Consider the following 18,666-nt stretch of genomic DNA (forward strand, 5'->3'; position numbering starts at 1 on the left):
TTGTTGTCATTATTGTCCATCTGGGTCATTTAATTTTGTTCACATAAGTACTTTTATATTGGATTATATTTAATCAAAAATGAATTGTTTATGCAATGATTAAGGAAGTGTATAATCATGGAAAGAATAATACTTGCTTTTTCATAATTGAATTTCAAAAAATATGATAACCACAAAATTTCATAATTTAACTTGAAGTTGAATTTAGTATTTCTATGAATTTGAAAATAACAAAAAATGTTCACTCTAAATTACTTAAAAATAAAAAATAACTATGATTTCTATTCATGCACCAAACTTAACTTCAATTATCAATTATTAATTTTCAGTTTACAATTATTTTAAAAATATAAATCTCCCAATAACGCATGATTAAACGCTTTATATATAAATCATGTAGTTTAATATAATACTTTTAATAACAATGTCAGACATTATTTATCCATGTCAAAATTTTAATGATGAAATTAATTTATGTTATTGTTTTGTCTTTTACGTATTTCATTTTCTAATGAAAGAGTGTGTTTTTTTTTTGTCTGATGTGTTTTTTTATACCCCACTTACCAACTGATTACAAAAAATAAATCAATTTAATTAATCATCAATTGGACAACTGGACAAGCAAACAACTGAAAGTAACTTGACAGAATAAATCAATTCATCTATCTATTTTGGTAGTTTAGTGTTGGTATATGTCGACTTGTTAATTAATCCAAGACAATGTGGTTAATTACTTAATGATTTATTTCATTTAAAATCAAAATTAAGGATTAATTAATAATGGGTTGTCGGGACAGAAGTTTCATCAAATAATTTATGTACTATTGCAAAATGATAAATAAGGATACATTTCTCTCGTTCATCCCTTTTTATTTACCATGTTACGTTTTCTGAAAGTCAATTTAATTAATTTTTAAAAATTCACAAATTAATATACATAAATAATTTTTAATTCATATATTACTAATTTTTGTATTATTATTTCATATTTTATCATGTATGTAATTATATATAGTTACTAATTTTTGTATTATTATTTCATATTTTATCTTGTATGTAATTATATATAGTTATACTAATCTATATATAATTACATACAAGATAAAATATGAAATAATAATACAAAAATTAGTAATATATGAATTAAATTTGTCAAAGACAGAAATAACCCTTCGTGTAGTATGGATTTGTTTGTTAAATACACAACAAATCAAACAGCTAAAAATAATAAGAGGCGAAGCGAGAATTAAGAATTTCATAGTTCTAAATTTTGTAATAATTGTCAATCAACTTTGTTAGAAATTCACAAATTAATATATATAAATATTTAATTTTTTTCTAGTACATAAATATTAAATTCGTCCAAATTCATGAACCCCACCTACATTTTAATTACCCCTAAGATTTAAAATATATAGTAACGATTTCTTTTTTTTCTTTGTTTGTTTTCATTCGGTATTCATAGTAGAGTCCGATTAAATTTATTTTTTTGATATTCTATTTTGTGTTCGGTAGCCACATTGCAGCTCGATTAAATTTGGATTCAGAAGTCCCCCATATTGAAGCCCGATTTAAATTCAAAAGTCGTACATTTGGGGATATTCAGAAGTGACACATTAGGAGAAAAAGGCTTCCTAACAAAAGAGGCTCCGTCTTTACCTCTTGATTAAAAATAAATGAATATTTATCGGTCTATCACTCTTATCGGCGTAAGTAACCATTTCATATCTGAGCGATTAAAATGTTCTCTATATGTGAACATTATATGGTTAAAGATGGTTTTGTTTTTCTAACATATGAATATTGTGCATAATTAATTTTTTTAAACATCATAAATATACAGTTTAAATAAATAAATAATTAACCATTGATCGTTTCTCGAGGTATATTTGAAAGGAGGAGTCTGCTAGATTTTGTAATAATATTTTATCCGTTCGAAGTTGCGCTTTTTTTTAAAGTTAATTTGATTAATTTTTAAAGTTAAATTAAATCACATTAATTTGATATTTTTAAACAAAAAAATTAGATATTCTAAAACTATATAAAAAACAATTTTGTACATATTAATATTATGTAAAAATACATCTTAAAATATTAATCAAAGTTTTTATAATTTGACTTTAAAAATAAAAATCATAACATACGATAACGGACGAAGGGATGATTTGTAGATGCTAGAAATAGAATATCTACTCTCAATTGCTCTTTTTTATCTTTGTTTTCTCACAAAATCTAGACGTTTTATTCCTCTTTGTGTGGCTTGATTTTTGGAAATCCTCCCAATTTTTCACAATAGAACATTAAAAATATGACATAAAAATAAAGAATTGAATTGAAGAATATCCAAATAGAATTTAATAATTTACTAATTCAGGAGAAAATGACTTGATTCCTAAAAGAGTCATTTGAAGAAAAAAATGAATTTGAGAGATCTGCTAATAAAATCACGTACCAATTCAATATATACATGCCAATATATTTAAATTTATAATTCGTTAACTTATAAACAAAACCAAAAGTTTCAATGAATTCATGAGGAGAAATAAATAAAAATAAATTATGGTAGGACCAACGCCGCACCGGTCGCCTATGAAAGAGCAAATTATCCCACTTTTTAAAATGGTAAAATTTTGTGATTAGATATACACTACCGACACTTCAGTCTATTTATTTTTTTAATTGCTTTCATAGTTTATCTATTATAAATGTATAATGATATTTGTTCAGTTTATCAAAACAAATTTTATTTAAAAAATAATATAATTAAAAATTATTATTTTATTAAAAAATATAAAACAAATAATAAATAAATATTGTTGAACAAATAGAACGTCGGAAAAGTGAAAACCCATTCCTTTTGAAGCTCAACAACAAATAACGAATACTTCCACATTTTACTCTCACTTCTTCATTATTTCAAAGTATTTTTACTCCCTTAGATTTAACTGTTATATTATGTTTTTTTTTAAAAGTTAAGTTGATTATTTTTAAAATTAAACTAAATTATATTAATTTAATGTTTTAAATAAAAATTTATAGTAAAAATATTATAAATTTTAACTTTTTTTATATCAATGTGATAAAAAAAAACTTGCATGAAAAAATAAATGATAAAATTTTAATAAAAATTATTTTTATCCAAATTTAAAAAATAAAGTTATATGAATGTTTATGTAGGTAGTAGTAGATATATTTTCATAGTTATTATTTATATTTTCAAATTTCAAATTATATATGGTTTGATATGAGTATTATAATAAAATATTTATATTATTTTATTTGTTCACTATATCATTTTAAAATATTCAATAAAAAATTGATGAACAATTTATTTTTTAAAAAAATCTATTTTATCTTGCTATTAGATACTATTTATTATTAATATTTTCGTAACTTATATTTAATAAAACAAATTTGATAAAATTAACCATATCATTTACTGTTTCTTAATAACTATAAGTCAATTAATTTATTTGACCTTTTCTTTTTAATTAAATTTCAAAACAAATACACATGCTTTGCAAGTTAAATTAAACCATTTTATTTTAAACCAAAGAAATAATTATTCATCTTTTTATCCATTATATATTTAAAATCAGTACTAATTTAGTGTTTTTTTTTTTTTCTAAAATTTTATATGAAATCAAAATACATTAAACAAGATAGGTAAGTAAGTATATAATGTATGTTGCTCTTCATGTGAAGCAACCTTAAAGGGTAATCCAACTCTGTATAGAAAGAGAAACTAAACTAAGAAGAAGAAACCCCATTACCTCTCCTCTTTTGGCTCACCTATTTTGCTTCACAATTGAGAGTTTGGTTGGGTCAGGGTGAGTGGGTTTATGGGTAGCTCAAGCTCAAAGGGGGTGTTGTTGTTGTAGTCATAGTGTGTAAAGAGACCTGACATGGTATTGTCTTCTTGCCCCTTTTGTTAGCTGCCATTACTGTAATGTTCTTCTACTTCCAAGATTTGGGTTCTCATGTAGAAATTTCAAGTACCACCTGAAAAATTTACCAGATCTCTCAAGAACAACAACTGTCCTATCTGCTTTGTAAGCCCCTTTTCTCTGTATTAGTCTGTTTTGTTTTTCATTTCTGGTAAATGGTTTTTTCTTTATCACTTGCCTTTTTGATATTTATTTGAGCTAGGAATCCCTAGTTGAATGGGTTATCTGTAGCAGGTTATTTGTTTTGCTGATTAGTATGTTAGATCTATGCTTTGTGCTTTTTGGGTTTTAAGTTAACAAGTGTGCTAATGAAGTTCTTGGTGATTAGAAGTTAAGCATATTGTTAGTGTTGGTTGTTTTTTATACAAGGATTTTCAGTTGATATTCTTTTTTGTTTTGACTATTAGTTATTGGATCCTAACTTCAATGGGTTTAGATCTGTCAATTATAGGTTTAGTTATACACCTACCTTTCATATTTAATGCTTGCTAATTGGGAAATTTTATGAATTGAATGTAATAGGTTGCTTGTAGGATGGGAGCTTATAATTGATGAATTTATAAACCATTTTTTCAGTTTGGCTACTGGCTAGTACTGAATTGGTGCAAGATAGGTAATGATAACAATTTCGAACAGAAAAGTGTTTTACAGTGATATCTGTTATAAGCTGCTGGCAGAATAGGAGCTTCTACAATAACAACATACCGGACGTAATCCCACCAAATGGGGTCTGGGGAGGGTGGTGTCTCACAGCCTTACTCCAGTACCTTGTGAAGGTAGAGGCTGTTTCCAATAGACTGTCGACTCAAATAAAGCATATAAAGACTCACGTGTGTAAATTTGTTTCAGTATGACTAGTACTACTAAATAATACGAGACTGGTTCTGGATGACACATGTATAGTTCGTTAAATTGTTTATGGGAGTAAAATTAGTCCGTTGGAGTAATTGTTTTTACCCTTTAGTGTCAATGATGGAGTGGTGGAATGGTGAATGTAGATTAGTTATCGTAATCCCGTTGTACGTTGCGACACTCACTTCAGATCCCAAAGCATAGTTGAGCTCTCAAGAAATTAGCTCATTTGTTTATAAGCTAAATGGGTTGTTTTAATATTTTTCATGAAAATCCGTGTCTGCTCAAAATTGCCATCTTCGGAGTATATCTTCTGTGGTATGATATTAATCATTTGGTAACTGGTCGTGATTTCTTGATAAGTGCTCATAGTATGACCCATCAGTTCATATTTTCACTGTATGACTTCTTAAGTTTTAATCCAGCAGATCTCTACTTTTCTGTTTAACGGATAAACCAATGTTCTGGGTCAATTGTTAATGGTTTATGATTCACAGTACTAAGTCAGAGAGTGTTAGGGATGAGCTAGAAGTTGCACTTTTAACACCATATTGTGTTTTAGCTGGAAACTCTCGACATTTCCTAAATTGAGCATGTAAATTTTGGTAATTAATTTACTTTTCATGAATTATATTTGTCTTGTTTGAGGTGTCGGGTAGTACCCCAAAACTATGACCGTTAGGATTACACATGAAGGATAATAAACATTTTTGTGTGAAAAAATCAGCAATTTTGACTTCTCTTTCCCACATTATTACAAAGGGGCAAGGGCCTTACCAAAACAAGTCTTTTCAGAATTCAAGTTCACCATCCTGCTTACTGCTAAACAAATGGTTCCATTGTTGTAAGATTTGTTCTTTGTTGTCATTTTAATCAAGTGCAGTCTTAACCGAAAACGTGAACATTCTTCTACTAGATGAAGAGATTCTCTACTAGATGAAGATACCAAAACCTTCTAATGCTTGATATTATCTTTTTCTAATAATTATAGGTCTGAAAAGCTTTAGCCTCTTTGGTAGAGAAAGAGGAAACTGAAGTTCATAACAAGAAACTCTTTTATAACGTAGGTCTTGTTTTATTGGGAGATGAGTAAGAGAAGCTCCTTAACCATGATTATTGACCGCACCCTTCAGGTTTAACTTTTAAGAGTCAAAGATACAGTCCCTGCTTCAATTCATTGTTTATTTCCCGAGCTGATCAGATGAATTTTACAGCTACTTACTCATCTGCTCTTACGAATGTTTAGTTGCTTCATATATTTTGTAGTTCTCATTCCAGATGATACTTTAACAATTTTCGAGTGTGTTGATACTATTTAATCTATGATCTCCAGGACATGGGAACTTTGGCACCTGAACCTGAGGTCACATGCTCGAAACAGTACTTAGCATTGGGTCTGAAGATATCTGGCAAGGAAAAATCAGGAAAACCCAGAGTTCTATCACTTCTTTCAACACTTCTTGAGAGGTCTGTTCAAAATAATGAAAGCTTATTAGAAAGTTCACAAAGTGAAGACGTGATCACAATATTTCATGGATCAAGAGCCCCCTCTCTCAATATTGAACAGTACTTGGATCGCATTTATAAGTATTCATGTTGCAGCCCTTCATGCTTTGTGGTCGCACACATATACATGGAGAGATTCATTGAATGCACTAGTGCTCATTTAACTTCCCTCAATGTTCACCGACTACTTATCACGAGTGTGATGGTGGCAGCAAAATTCATCGATGATGCGTAAGTTAACCTCGACATGATCTATCTGACCTCATTCTTTACCCCCAAATGTGTAATAGCTTCTATACATGCTTTAAGATTTATTGTCATGTTGAATAGTCAACAGATCGGATAGTTGAGTATTAGAGTCCAATCTGAAACCCTGTTCCAACCACATGCAACGAGCTTTCCCTTTGTATTACTAACACATAGTAGACTCAAAAGGAAGTCATATACCATGCATGCATTTATGTTCTTTCATTATCTGCTTACTGCCAGAAACACAAGAAAAGGGTGTTTCTAAATTTTAATTCAGCAAAGGACCCTTGCTTATTTTGAATCTTTGTGACGTGCTGCGTGATTTTCAGATTCTATAACAATGCATACTATGCAAGAGTAGGTGGTGTAACCACTAAAGAGTTGAATAAGCTGGAGATGAAATTCTTGTTTGGATTGGATTTTCAACTTCATGTAAATGTCCCGACATTCGGAAGCTATTGTTCTCTCATAGAGAAGGAAGGCACTGTAGGTCTCCAGATCGAGCGCTCAATTCAGGCATGTAGAATCAGTGAGAGCTGGTCAAACAAAGACGATTCCAAATGCGCACAGATTGCAAGATGAGGTTTTACAATGGTGAATATATAATTGCAAAGTTGATATACTCCCTTCAGACATGGAAGAAACTGAAATGCTGGGTTTTGTACTATAATGTCTAGGTAGGAAAAAGTCATAGCAGTGTGATACACTCTTTTTTTTTTTTACATATTTTTGTCTTGTGCAGATTTTCTTTACTGTACTAGTGTAGCTCCCAGGAACCCTGGTATCATTCTTTTTCATGTTCTGCGAAGTTCCCCGCTGATGTTGGTCCCTATAGAATGAGGGGCATGCTTGTTTAGTGTTTACAATCGAAGTTTCTTAGGATTTCAGGTATTATTTTGAACAACCAAGTTTGAACCCACAAGGGTTTTATACACCAATGCTCTTTTAGAATTTCGCCTCTCTATCTGCAAAACAAAAGTAAGATTTGTGTGTACTCTCACCTCTTCAGACTTCACATTGTGGTCTTACATAAGATATGTTAGTTGTTCGTATGAATTTCAGGTACTTGTAAATACCCCAAGGATCACCGTTTAGTTCGCAGGATCTTCTTGACTTCATGTATAGTTTTTATTTTGGTTTAACACATAGCTCAATAAATTTGACCGAATATTTTATTTATATATTCGAACTAAGCAACAATAACAATATATCTAGTATGATTTCATAAGTAGGGGGTTGAAGAGAATAATATGTATTTAGATTTTGCCTCTACCTTATACGGTAGAAGGCTCAAAGAACAAAACACAATAATTATGAAGACAAGCAGTAACAATAGTGGCTCAAAGAACAAAACATAACAATTATGAAGACATAAGCAGCAACAATGGTAGGGTTGTAAGAAAAATGGAGGCATACAAGAGAACAAGTAGTGAGAAAATTAAGGGCCCGTTTGGCCATAAATTTTTCAAATAATATTTGGGAAATATTTAGCAAATAATGTTTGTCCATACAATTTGTCATTATTTGGCAAATATTTTTGGCAAATATCCCAAATTTCCAAATACTAGTTTTTTCTAGTATTTGGGTCAAATCTCATTATTTGGGATATTTTGAAAATTTTAAATTTTACCCCAATCTTTTATCTTTTACAAAAACACCCTCTTTAGTAGTTGCTTGCGTTGTATTACATAATTTTTTACGTGAATACCAAAATAGTGATGAAATATTTAGTGAATATTAAATAATGATATAATTGTTGATGAAAATTATTAAAAATTGGCTCTAGGTAACAAAGTCATGTACTTTGTCTACTTCACGATGTATGGAATAATTCTTGTTGCACTCACTCCAAATTACTACATTGCTTTAGTGTCATGGACACTATTTGTTATTGTTGTAACGAACATCCAATTGACTTGTAATACAAACTTTTAGTTAGTTTTGATAGTTTTTAAAACTTGTATATATAAATCATATTTTTCTAAAAAGGTGAAATATATTTCCCAAATCCTATGGCCAAACACATGGTGAAATTTCATCCAAATTTTCACTCAAATAACATTTTCCAATAATATTTGAAAATCTATGGCCAAACGCTAGCTAAGAGAGAGAATCACAAAAATAGTAAAATAATAAAATACCAAAAATATACTAATATAATAGCTGCGGAGACCAGATGCAAAACTATATACTTTTAGTCTTCTGTTCAAACTTTTGACTTCCACACCCTCCTATCAAGGTCCACTCCTAAATATGAAATGTCAAAAAAGTTCAATAAGGTTGAGAAGCAAAGAGAGGCCAAAGATTATATAAGAGCACGACAGGCAGATTTAATTGGCAGCCGGAATTATCAGTTTCTGTGAATTAGTATTCTGTTCTATCTTATTTATAGGTGACACAAGCTACGAAGCTATAAACTTTAGACCTAAGAATATTTCTTTGACGGGTGACAGGGTCTTAGAATCCTTTAGACTATCTTGTTGTGATCAGGTCAAGGAGATTCAATTTGCTTGGTTGAGTTCTTTATTGCTTGTTTGCACCACTTCTTAACCATCATTAGTTCATTATTTAAGTTAAATTGCTTCCTCTCTGGTCAATCTTCACTACAGTTTTAGGTTGTGTTTGCACCGGCCATAATCACAAGAGACATATAGGTGATTCTTAGATTCATTATGAGTTTCGTATAAAGTACATTGCAGGTATACAACCCTTACCCCATTTGTGTAGTTTGTCCATGGCCAGCAATTAGAGCCAGATAGAAGCACTATGGTACATCTTGAACCCATTAATTGAACTACAAAATAAGACGTTTGCAGAGGTGTCATCCATCTTTTTCATTGGATATTCTTAAAGATGGCATAACCAAGCATATCGAGTACACAAGGGGCATCATGTTTCATCAGCACCTATCATATATTGGTTACCAACATTAAAATGAATAATCTAACATCAAGTTTAGTGTAAAACTCGGAAGGATTCTATAAGAATCTCACTACCACACCCACTATATAAAGATTTTCAATGTAGATACTCATTCTTTCACCACATCAAACATAGCAGGCGTTGAAACCATATAAGCTAAGTTGACCCAAAGATCTAAAATTAGTGCATCTTTGAGTAAATTTTACATTAGCGCTCATTTTGAGACTATTACAATAGTAACCACTCCTGTACATACTACCTTCCCCCGGTTACAATTAATAAAAAAACAAAACTGAATCTGAAACATCTAGACTCGCATGTCATTTTGAATAGCCCTGGTAAGCACCCTTTCAAAGTAACTTCGAGTTTCAGGTAATACACGTTGAATCAAATGCGAATACCTGCATGGGAGACCGCATCATGTTAGAGAAAATCCACATTCTCAATCAGTTCATGTATCATTTTTTGGATCAATGACATGCTCCACAATTTTTCACATCAAATAAATTAAATAGGACATCCAAGCTTGATTCCCCATGCACCAAAAGCCCATAAAAATAATGTAATTAAGGATAGAAAAGTCCAGGACATACCATGGCATAACACTTAATTGGTCAAACTTTTCCAAAATGAATAGAATGCAAGCATTACGCAAAGTCAAAGCGTTAAATGCCTCTGACAATTCGAACATGAGAGAGACACTTTCCACAGATATATCCTAGAAAAGAAAAAAATCATTAGAGCATAAATGTGACAGGAAAACCCCCCAAACTCCCAAAAGAGCTCAGCACTCACTTGTGCGATGGCATACTCGCAAAGACGTTTAAGGCCCTCTAATAGATACTGGTCTGCAGCTCTTAGAAGATCTTGTGCAACATCCAAATTAACATCAACAGATCCTGTGTATATGTACCTGCAAGCAAGAAAGATAGTTCTTAAAACTGCAAGATTGACTTACAGGATCTATACTGAGGATGTAAAATGGTAATTAAAGATCACTACCTCATCATCAACTCAAAAACGTCCCATCGGATATTTGGGATTTCGATGTCTTTGGCATCTCTCTCCTGCAATGCGTTTACTACAAACTATTAGAAACAAAAGTATCAACATAACCCCAGATACGCTGACAAAATTCAACCAAAAATGTTGGGCTGACTCCTCCTGCAATGGCCATGCATACACTATCTTGGTTCTCATAAACCCCCCCCCCCCCCCCCCGCCACTTCATTGTATCTTAATTTGACTGGGTACAAAGTTTTTAAAATGATGACTTCTGAATCTTATGGTCTTAAACTAAAGATACACATGCATGTAATGTACCAAAATGCCCTTGAATCTTGTGGAATTAAAGACATGAACAAAGGGTAGTAAGGCGTTCTTTTGACACAAACTAAAAAGGAGAGTAAGACAAATCAAAGCAGCAAGAGTTACATCTATAGAAAAGAAGACAATAAAAGAAAATGAAAACTTTGAAGCAATAACAGGCTTACTCTTTGTTTGGTTGATAAACTGGCTAGCAAACACAAACAAAAAGAAGATAAAATAAAACATATTAGGTGCAAGGTTCAAAACTCAATGGATAATGGCCTGCTCCTCTACCCTTACACTTAAGCAAGATGTCAACTTTAAAATTGGAGAGAGATCTTTACAATGGATCATAGCATTTACGGAAATGAATAAATATAGAACATAAAAGGCAGACTATAACTCACCCGGTAGCCACCATCAAACATAGCTCGAAATGCATCAGAAGAAGCTAGTAAACAAATCCTATGGGCATAAAACCGTTTGCCTGGTAGAAGAATGAACAAAAAAGTTAGTAGAGCATTAAAAAGGAAAAGGGGAAGAGAGTCACATTATTAAAAAATAGAACCACTCTTACCCTCAACTAAAAATGTTACATCAGATAGTGTAGAATTATTTACATATTGTTCGCCCAGATAGACCTGGATTTAAAAGAAATTAGAAGAGAAAAAAATGAGGCGACGAGATACAACATCAGGATGGAATAAGCTGCATCATCAATTGAGATAAAATATGAACGGAAGAATGGATACAATCAGCCAAATAAGGAACAGAAAATGGTCAACGCCATCAGCACCTAATAGCCAATATAGGGTGGTAAAAAAATAAGCTTTCATAAAAAATGTAAAGCACTCGTATTCTTCCAGATTCATCAAAAGTTCCTCTCATTATCTACATCCTCAAAATAGAAGAACCGCCCTAGCCTCACTTCATGTCCTACTTAACACATAAACCTAGAGGCAGAAACGACACAATTTGAGCACATGCTCCAGGGCTAATTTTCATGTATTCAATTTTTACATATCAACATTGTTGGATTTTCCCAAATCAAATGATTGAAGACCTGAACAGAAAGAGACTCTACAAACAACATTTTCTGATTCAAAAGAAAACCCCTTACTCCCCCTCTCTATGAGGAAAACCATTCTTTGCCAAGAGAGGTTGCCCAATACCTAATATATCTCTCAAACAGTCTAAAGCTCCAGCTCAGGCAGCAAAGACCAAGAAAGTGGTGTCTGCCTATTGTAAAAACATCATTAGCGCACTACAAGTTTCTAGTCTTGGATAACTATTTGGGGGGTGGAGGTAGGAGGTCAAATTTTTGAGTCTGCATAGCACACTGCCTTGAATTTTTTTTTAGAAATTGGTCTATAGGCATGATCATTTAAATTTAGAAACAAGAAGAAAAATGACCAAACATATTAAATTTGCATAGCTATATTTTATAAACTTCAGAGAGTTTTACCTCCCTTTACTAAATGATGGAACAAAAAGACACAATTGACCAAAATAAAGTTTGACATTTTCAACATATAACGCACCAATTTAGTAACCTTTAAGGCCTGGTCTGTTCATGGGAGTCATATAGTGCACTAAATTAGTACGCTATATGTAGAAAATTTCAACTTTATTTTGGTCAATTGTGTCTTTTTGTCCATCATATAGGTTCCAGACTCGTCAAATGATGACAACCTGACTAAGCACTACATGTACAGAAGTGGAGAAATTTAAACAAACCAACTAATAGTCAAAACTAACTCAAAGCAAATATTTGAAGAATCTTAGTAGTGCAATCAGAATGGAGACTAAGATAAACAAACCTGAGGTACTGGGGAAGGAGGAGCAGCATCGACTTGTGAAAGTGAGCTAGCTTTATTAGCCAATTTGCATAAAGCTGCAGAGCCATCTCTTTTGTGTTTCAAGTTTGTTGAGTCAAAGAGCTCCAAAAGCAATTCTAATCCTACAAGTGCATAAACAAACAGAAAGTTATTGTCACTGCCTCACCAGAACGTATTAAAAAGCAATCTTAAGTTCAAATCAAACATATACCACTGTTATCAATGAAAATGATCTTTTGGTCATCTGGTGCGCAAAGATGGGCAAGGGCTAAAGCAACTCGTCTCTGAATAACCTTCTCCCCAATACGCATCAAATATAACAGATGGCCCAATATCTACCAAAGAAGGAGAAAGATATTACATATTGTACTCACAAATAACCTAATAAGATTTAACAAAAGAAATAACATAAAAGAAAAATCAAATTGTGGAGAAGGGAGGTAAGTTGCATTCATGTCATCTGAAGACGAAAACAAATAATTTAAGAAATAGAAACTCACTCGACCATGGATCTTCTCTTCTAATCTCTTCAATGTCTTCGCCACACAATCTCTAGTTGGCTGCATAGTCAGGAACTCAATTTAGAACTTAGGGCAATATGTAAAAAGAGAATGATGCAAACTCATTTAAAGCAACAAAGGTACTTATCCTTGAGAAAAAACATAAAAATCCAAAAGAAAAGACATCAAGAGATCATACTTGGACAATAAATTCTCCATCCTGGAGCTTTTGAACACCTCCGACCTTTATAAGATCAGCAACATTGTCCTATAGCACAAAGTCACAGTAAGTCTAAAGAAGCATGTAAGTGCATGAAATTAATTATAATCAAGGCATATATGATCTGATGACATGCAACACCTCATTATCAGCAAGCCCATAAAGAGCGAATGCAGCATTATGTTGTAATGATCCATTTTTTGAATCAAGGAGCTTCAACAATGGGATAATTCCACCACAGTGAGCAATACCAGCCTGATTGTGTGTGTCCTGAACATCATGGAATCACTAACACCCGGTCACATTGTCGTACTAAATCCTCAAATCAAATTAAGTACTATGAGCAAAGGAAATGTTCTTGCACCATCAATCATCACATCTGAAGTTAAATTAGAGCTCCAAAGAGAGTAGAGTTAATATACTCATGTACCAAACATTAGAAACATCACAGCATCTTGATATTCCAATTTGCTAGGGCAATTAAAGATTCAATCAGTCTTACTCTTTTTTTTTATAACAAATTTTTTTTTAATAACATTCAATCAGTCTTACTCTTCACAACTGTTATTGTGCGACTGTAAAACATGAACCAAAAAATTGTGAGATAACAAGGCACATATAATCTATCTACATCTAAAACAGAGCTACTGATGAGAAAATATTACAAATCCGAGACCATCAGTAGAAACTATAAATCACAAGAGATTGAGCAGCTGCAAAGACTAAGTGATGAAAATAATACCCTTCAAACCCCACTTTGATTTTGCTCAGAGTCAGCACTATAGCTTCCACTAAGTTTAGGTAGATTAAACTTCCAAACTGGAAAATCATTACTATTGTCCTTCAATCAAGTTTTGTGCCCAAAAGAACCAATCTCTTATTCTCTTAGGCCTCATTTATTTTCATTAAGATTAAAGCGTCTAAATCTGACTCCAGATATGAAAGATTGAGATGTTGTCTTTAGATTTCAAGATTGAATGATTAAGATTGTTTGTTTTACCACATCTAAATGGTTCAAAATCAGACTTTCATTAAGTACGAACAAATGAGGCCTTAGAGATTCCTGAACATACCCCGAGGTAGGTATCATATCAACTATGTGAAAAAACGGTTGCTCATTTAGAAATAATTGTCAGAAACAAACATTTTAAAATAAAGACTTTTGCAGCAGCTAAATAACCAATAGCCCAATGGGGACACCAATCACAACATGCTTCACTTCCTTTCCATTCTTTACAGTCAAGAAATAAGATTTTCTTTATAGAATGTAGACAATACATATTAAAGGGATCACGCTTGAAAAACAATATCAGAAATCATCAAATACAAGTTTGTGATGGATCATCCCAAAGAACATATGAGTGTCGGAAAAGAAATTCTTGAATAGCAAGATTTTATCAGACAACCAATAGACCAACTGCTACTAGTAGACAAGGGAATGGAAAGCTACTCAAGATATCATCCAAGAGAAATTACCTGCGCCAACCTTCCTAAAGCAAAGGCCGACATTTCCCTAAGTTGAGCATCTGGAGATTGAAGCATCTCAATTAATGGTGGAACTGCACCTCTTTGAACAATATGAATCTGCAAGAGTTTCAAACAGATTAAACTATGTGCAAAAAATGATTAAAGTAGCTCGGTAATGCTACTTAACTAAAGAGTTTCACCATTTAAGACAGTAACAGAGCTTATTATTTTAATCAACCTTACAGTCTGAATCAGTTGCTGCAAATTGTCCTAGCAGTAAAGCAGCTTCCCTTTGGCTCTCTGAACAGGAGGAACTGGCATACAAGATTTATAGTTGATCAAAAGAAGAGGGAGCATACAACTACATAGGTCCTACTACAGACTCGAAATATTCATATGATCAGATTGCTCAAAAGATATAAGAGTTGAGTATACCTAAGCAACCCGATTACAGGTTGTAAAGCTCCTGCAAGAAGAACTTCTTTCTTGATATTTGGTGACGAGTGTACCAGATTACCAATGACTCCAACCTGCCACCCACAATTTAAGTTCTGGGGATGACTACTACACGAAAAATAGCCAATATCCTAGGTATTATCAATCATTACTCTATATATGCTAGTTCAGCATGACATTGAATGATGTCTCACCGCTTCATAGTGTATAGCAGTATCTTCAGACCGAAGCATTAGTATAAGAGTAGGGAGTGCACTGCATTCCACAATCTGCAATCAATTCACATAAATTAACTTAAATAGAAGACGTGACCATAGAGATATTCAAGATAAATTTTGTAAGCCATTCACCTGATTTTTGTTTTCATCATTCTTAAATGCTAACGTTCGTAAGGATCCTGCAGCTGCTCTCTGCACCTTTGAATCAACAAACTCAAGCAACTCAACAAGTGGAGGGATGCCACCTTCAACCCTATAATCATAAAATACAGATGAACTGATGAAGTAAGAAAAAGAGGTCTTATTTCCATAGATATTGTGATAACAATGTTTCCAGATAAGAATAAACTAACCTAACACGAGTTTTGATGCTACTGTTTTCATGAGCAAGATTTGTTACTGCATCAGCTGCGCGCCGAATAACACCATTGACTGCTCGAGAATTCTGAGCATCTCTATGCCTCTTCAGCAAATTAACAAGATGAGGCAAAGCTCCAGCATCAACAATCAGTTGTTGGTGCTCCGGCTGTCAGACATAAGTTCAAAACATAGAAAGAGAGTAAATATCTACTCCTCTGATGGAAGCAGAAAGTAACGAATGAAGTAGAGGAGAAGCAAGGTTCTTTTCAGCAGGATTATGAGAGACAAAAATTTCAGAAAGTACATCAATAAAAACGCAAACGATCCAAGCGTATGAGTTAGTTGAGATTGTGATGATGGAAAATTATCTATATGCCATGAAATCTCATCGAAAGAACAATTCTGGAAGCTTCTTTTTCAAGTAGAACATAAATCTAGTAATACCAGACAATTAAACTCAAAGCACTCACATTGATTGCAATTAATTTAGATCTGCACATGTTCCAAATTGGAAATTATCTACTGTGCATTAATACCTTTTATTTTGATTTGCACACAAAATAATCTTTAAGAGATCAGCATTCTATTACCCTTTCTTGTTAATAGATAACTTCAGAGTCTAAGAGATACGTAAAGTCAAAGGCATATCCAGGATATTGTTTTGGACGTCGAAAGGCGATAAAAGTCGACAAGGGTCTGCCTTGCCACGAGGCGAGGCGAACGGCGAGGCGCTCTCCTTTTTGAAGTGCGGCACCATTTAATACCAAAAAATTAAAATATTTTATTGCATATGTAAATATTTTATTGCATATGTAAATAACCAAACAATAACATATTAGCAATTTTTTCAATTCAAAAAGTAAAAATAGATAGTACATACTAAAAGTCTAGAACTTGAATGAGAAAGAAAAGAACAAAAGTCAAAACAAAGGTAGAAGTGACTCAAGTCTGAAGAAGAAAAGAAGAAATATGTATTATGTTAACTTTCTCAAAAAAAGAAGAAATATGTATTGGTTAGACTTTGGAGTCACCGGAAAAGCCTGGGTAGTTGCCGAAGGAGTCTAGTCAAAAATCCTAAAATTACCTTTTAACTTTCAAAACCCTAGATTGGTCGCTTTTTTTTTAAGAAAATACAAAAGGTGACACCTTTCTAGCCTTTCTCGCCCCTTGCCTCTAGCCTTTTGTCGTCATACCATCGCCTTTTGAAGATCGCCTCACCACAAAGCTAAAAGGCGATGAAGGGTCGCCTCGCCTTGCCTCTTGCCATTGGCGACGAAGCGATCACCTTTCACAACACTGATCCAGGATGTTAAGTTTATGGGATAGATATTTTATGTTTTAGTAACACTGATCTTGGGGGATCCATACCTGCGCACACTGGCGCTGGTGCGGTTCAATCGTTCCTCTATTTGCCATGGAACTAGGCTTCTAGTTGTTATATATTTAAAAGAATTTTCAATATAATTATAGGGTTTCGGAAGAAGTTACTGAGTTCTCAGGAACCCACAGCCGCTACTGTAGATCCGCCGCTACCAGTAAAGTCATACTGATAGTTCCTCAATGATCACCTAGAAACACACTTGGTAAATGCCATTGCTAAATAAAACTTGTGTCTTCTTCACTTGCCGCAAAGGAATGCACGAACAAATTAAACAAGTGTTCAAGAAAACAGCAAAATGAAAATCCCATTTACAGTAACTTATTCCATTTAATACATAGCCCCTGCGCACAAGCAAGATCGTTTCACCAGAAATATGAGATAATTCATGCAATCATATGCATGAAGTAACTAGTTTATTTTACAGTACCTGTACTTATAATACGCAGAGAAAACTAACAAATATCAAACAAAAAAAAACAAAAAAAAAACGAACTGGATGCTTACTTTTATAGCAAGAAGTCCAAGCGTAAAAGCACTTCCTTTCTCAACCTCGTGTTCGTATGGGATGTGACTACCTTCACCTTCACTTACAAGAGGCGGCGCCTGTAGATGCTGCACCAAAGCCGGAACAGCGCCACAATCTACAATTACGTTCACAATTTCCTCTACAAAACACAAATCCTCAAATATCAAAACCTAATACCACTCCCAAAACGATTAAAGAAAAAGCAAGAAAACTCTCGGCATGAACACCTAAAATTCTGATCCAGTATAAAATGAAATGCAAATCGGTTACCGTTTTTAGCAAATTCAGAGAGAACATGTATAGCGCGTTTGGAAGAGGCTCGATCTGACTCAGATGAAGAAAAAGATGACTCAAGAATCTCGACCTGTGTACGAACTTCACGTTCCAGATCTTGATGACCATCTTCGGAAGATATAGAAGGAGAAACCTTACGATCGTCTTGGAGATCTTCCTCTAACTTTCTCTTCAAGCTCCTCCTCGCAGAACTTGAGGAACGCTCGGTAAGTTTCTGGTTCTCCATGGGAGAGAGGAAATGAGGAAGAGGAGAAAAGGTGTGATACAGAGTAATCAGTGTGTGTAATGTGTGTGGGGGCACTTTAGGGATAAATAAAATGAAATATTTGTGGGAGTGGTTGGTTTTGGGTTTTTGTACCCGGAACCGGACCCTTTCTAGGGGCAACGCCCGCCTTTTACAAACAAAAACAAAAAACTGTAAATTTTCAGAATTTAAACTTATTTTTGGGCTCCCGCCATTATTAATGGGCCGAATGATCTTTTTTATTAGGCCCAAAATCTCTTCGTTCAGTCTGTGCCTTCTTTTACTGTTCTATTTCTGACACTCCGTGGGCCTTGTCTTATGAACTTTTTGATTGATACATATAGAGGTAGGTCATATTATATTTTTTCCTATAAGGTG

General features: G+C 33.2%; 2 protein-coding genes across 6 annotated transcripts; one reads left to right on the forward strand and one right to left on the reverse strand.

The window, feature by feature from the left end:
• Positions 1 to 3,532: 3,532 nt before the first annotated feature.
• Positions 3,533 to 7,505, forward strand: LOC101256326 (cyclin-P3-1). Of its 5 annotated transcripts, none has more exons than XM_069289167.1 (4): positions 3,613 to 4,052; positions 4,470 to 4,723; positions 6,133 to 6,536; positions 6,884 to 7,505. In XM_069289167.1, the coding sequence occupies exons 3-4, from the start codon at positions 6,136 to 6,138 to the stop codon at positions 7,134 to 7,136; spliced, it is 654 nt and encodes a 217-aa protein (XP_069145268.1). In that variant the 5' UTR covers positions 3,613 to 4,052; positions 4,470 to 4,723; positions 6,133 to 6,135; the 3' UTR covers positions 7,137 to 7,505. The 5 variants fall into 5 exon arrangements, with proteins under 5 accessions (XP_004247165.1, XP_069145268.1, XP_010326378.1 ...); XM_010328076.4 differs by having other exon boundaries at positions 4,470 to 4,560; XM_069289168.1 differs by having other exon boundaries at positions 3,681 to 4,052; positions 4,524 to 4,723.
• Positions 7,506 to 9,508: 2,003 nt separating this feature from the next.
• Positions 9,509 to 18,448, reverse strand: LOC101256802 (ARM REPEAT PROTEIN INTERACTING WITH ABF2-like). The gene is made up of 19 exons (XM_004247119.5): positions 18,021 to 18,448; positions 17,729 to 17,889; positions 15,837 to 16,009; positions 15,616 to 15,736; positions 15,460 to 15,534; positions 15,245 to 15,339; positions 15,048 to 15,123; positions 14,819 to 14,926; positions 13,484 to 13,612; positions 13,322 to 13,390; positions 13,123 to 13,182; positions 12,834 to 12,957; positions 12,605 to 12,744; positions 11,362 to 11,425; positions 11,192 to 11,271; positions 10,479 to 10,543; positions 10,272 to 10,389; positions 10,070 to 10,194; positions 9,509 to 9,877 (listed from the first exon to the last, which is right to left on the reverse strand). Exons 1-19 carry the CDS (start codon positions 18,268 to 18,270, stop codon positions 9,784 to 9,786), a joined length of 2,127 nt encoding a protein of 708 aa, XP_004247167.1. The 5' UTR covers positions 18,271 to 18,448; the 3' UTR covers positions 9,509 to 9,783.
• Between the last annotated feature and the right edge of the window lie 218 nt (positions 18,449 to 18,666).

The sequence above is a fragment of the Solanum lycopersicum genome, chromosome 9, assembly GCF_036512215.1.
Source record: "Solanum lycopersicum chromosome 9, SLM_r2.1".
Taxonomy (NCBI): Eukaryota; Viridiplantae; Streptophyta; class Magnoliopsida; order Solanales; family Solanaceae; genus Solanum; species Solanum lycopersicum.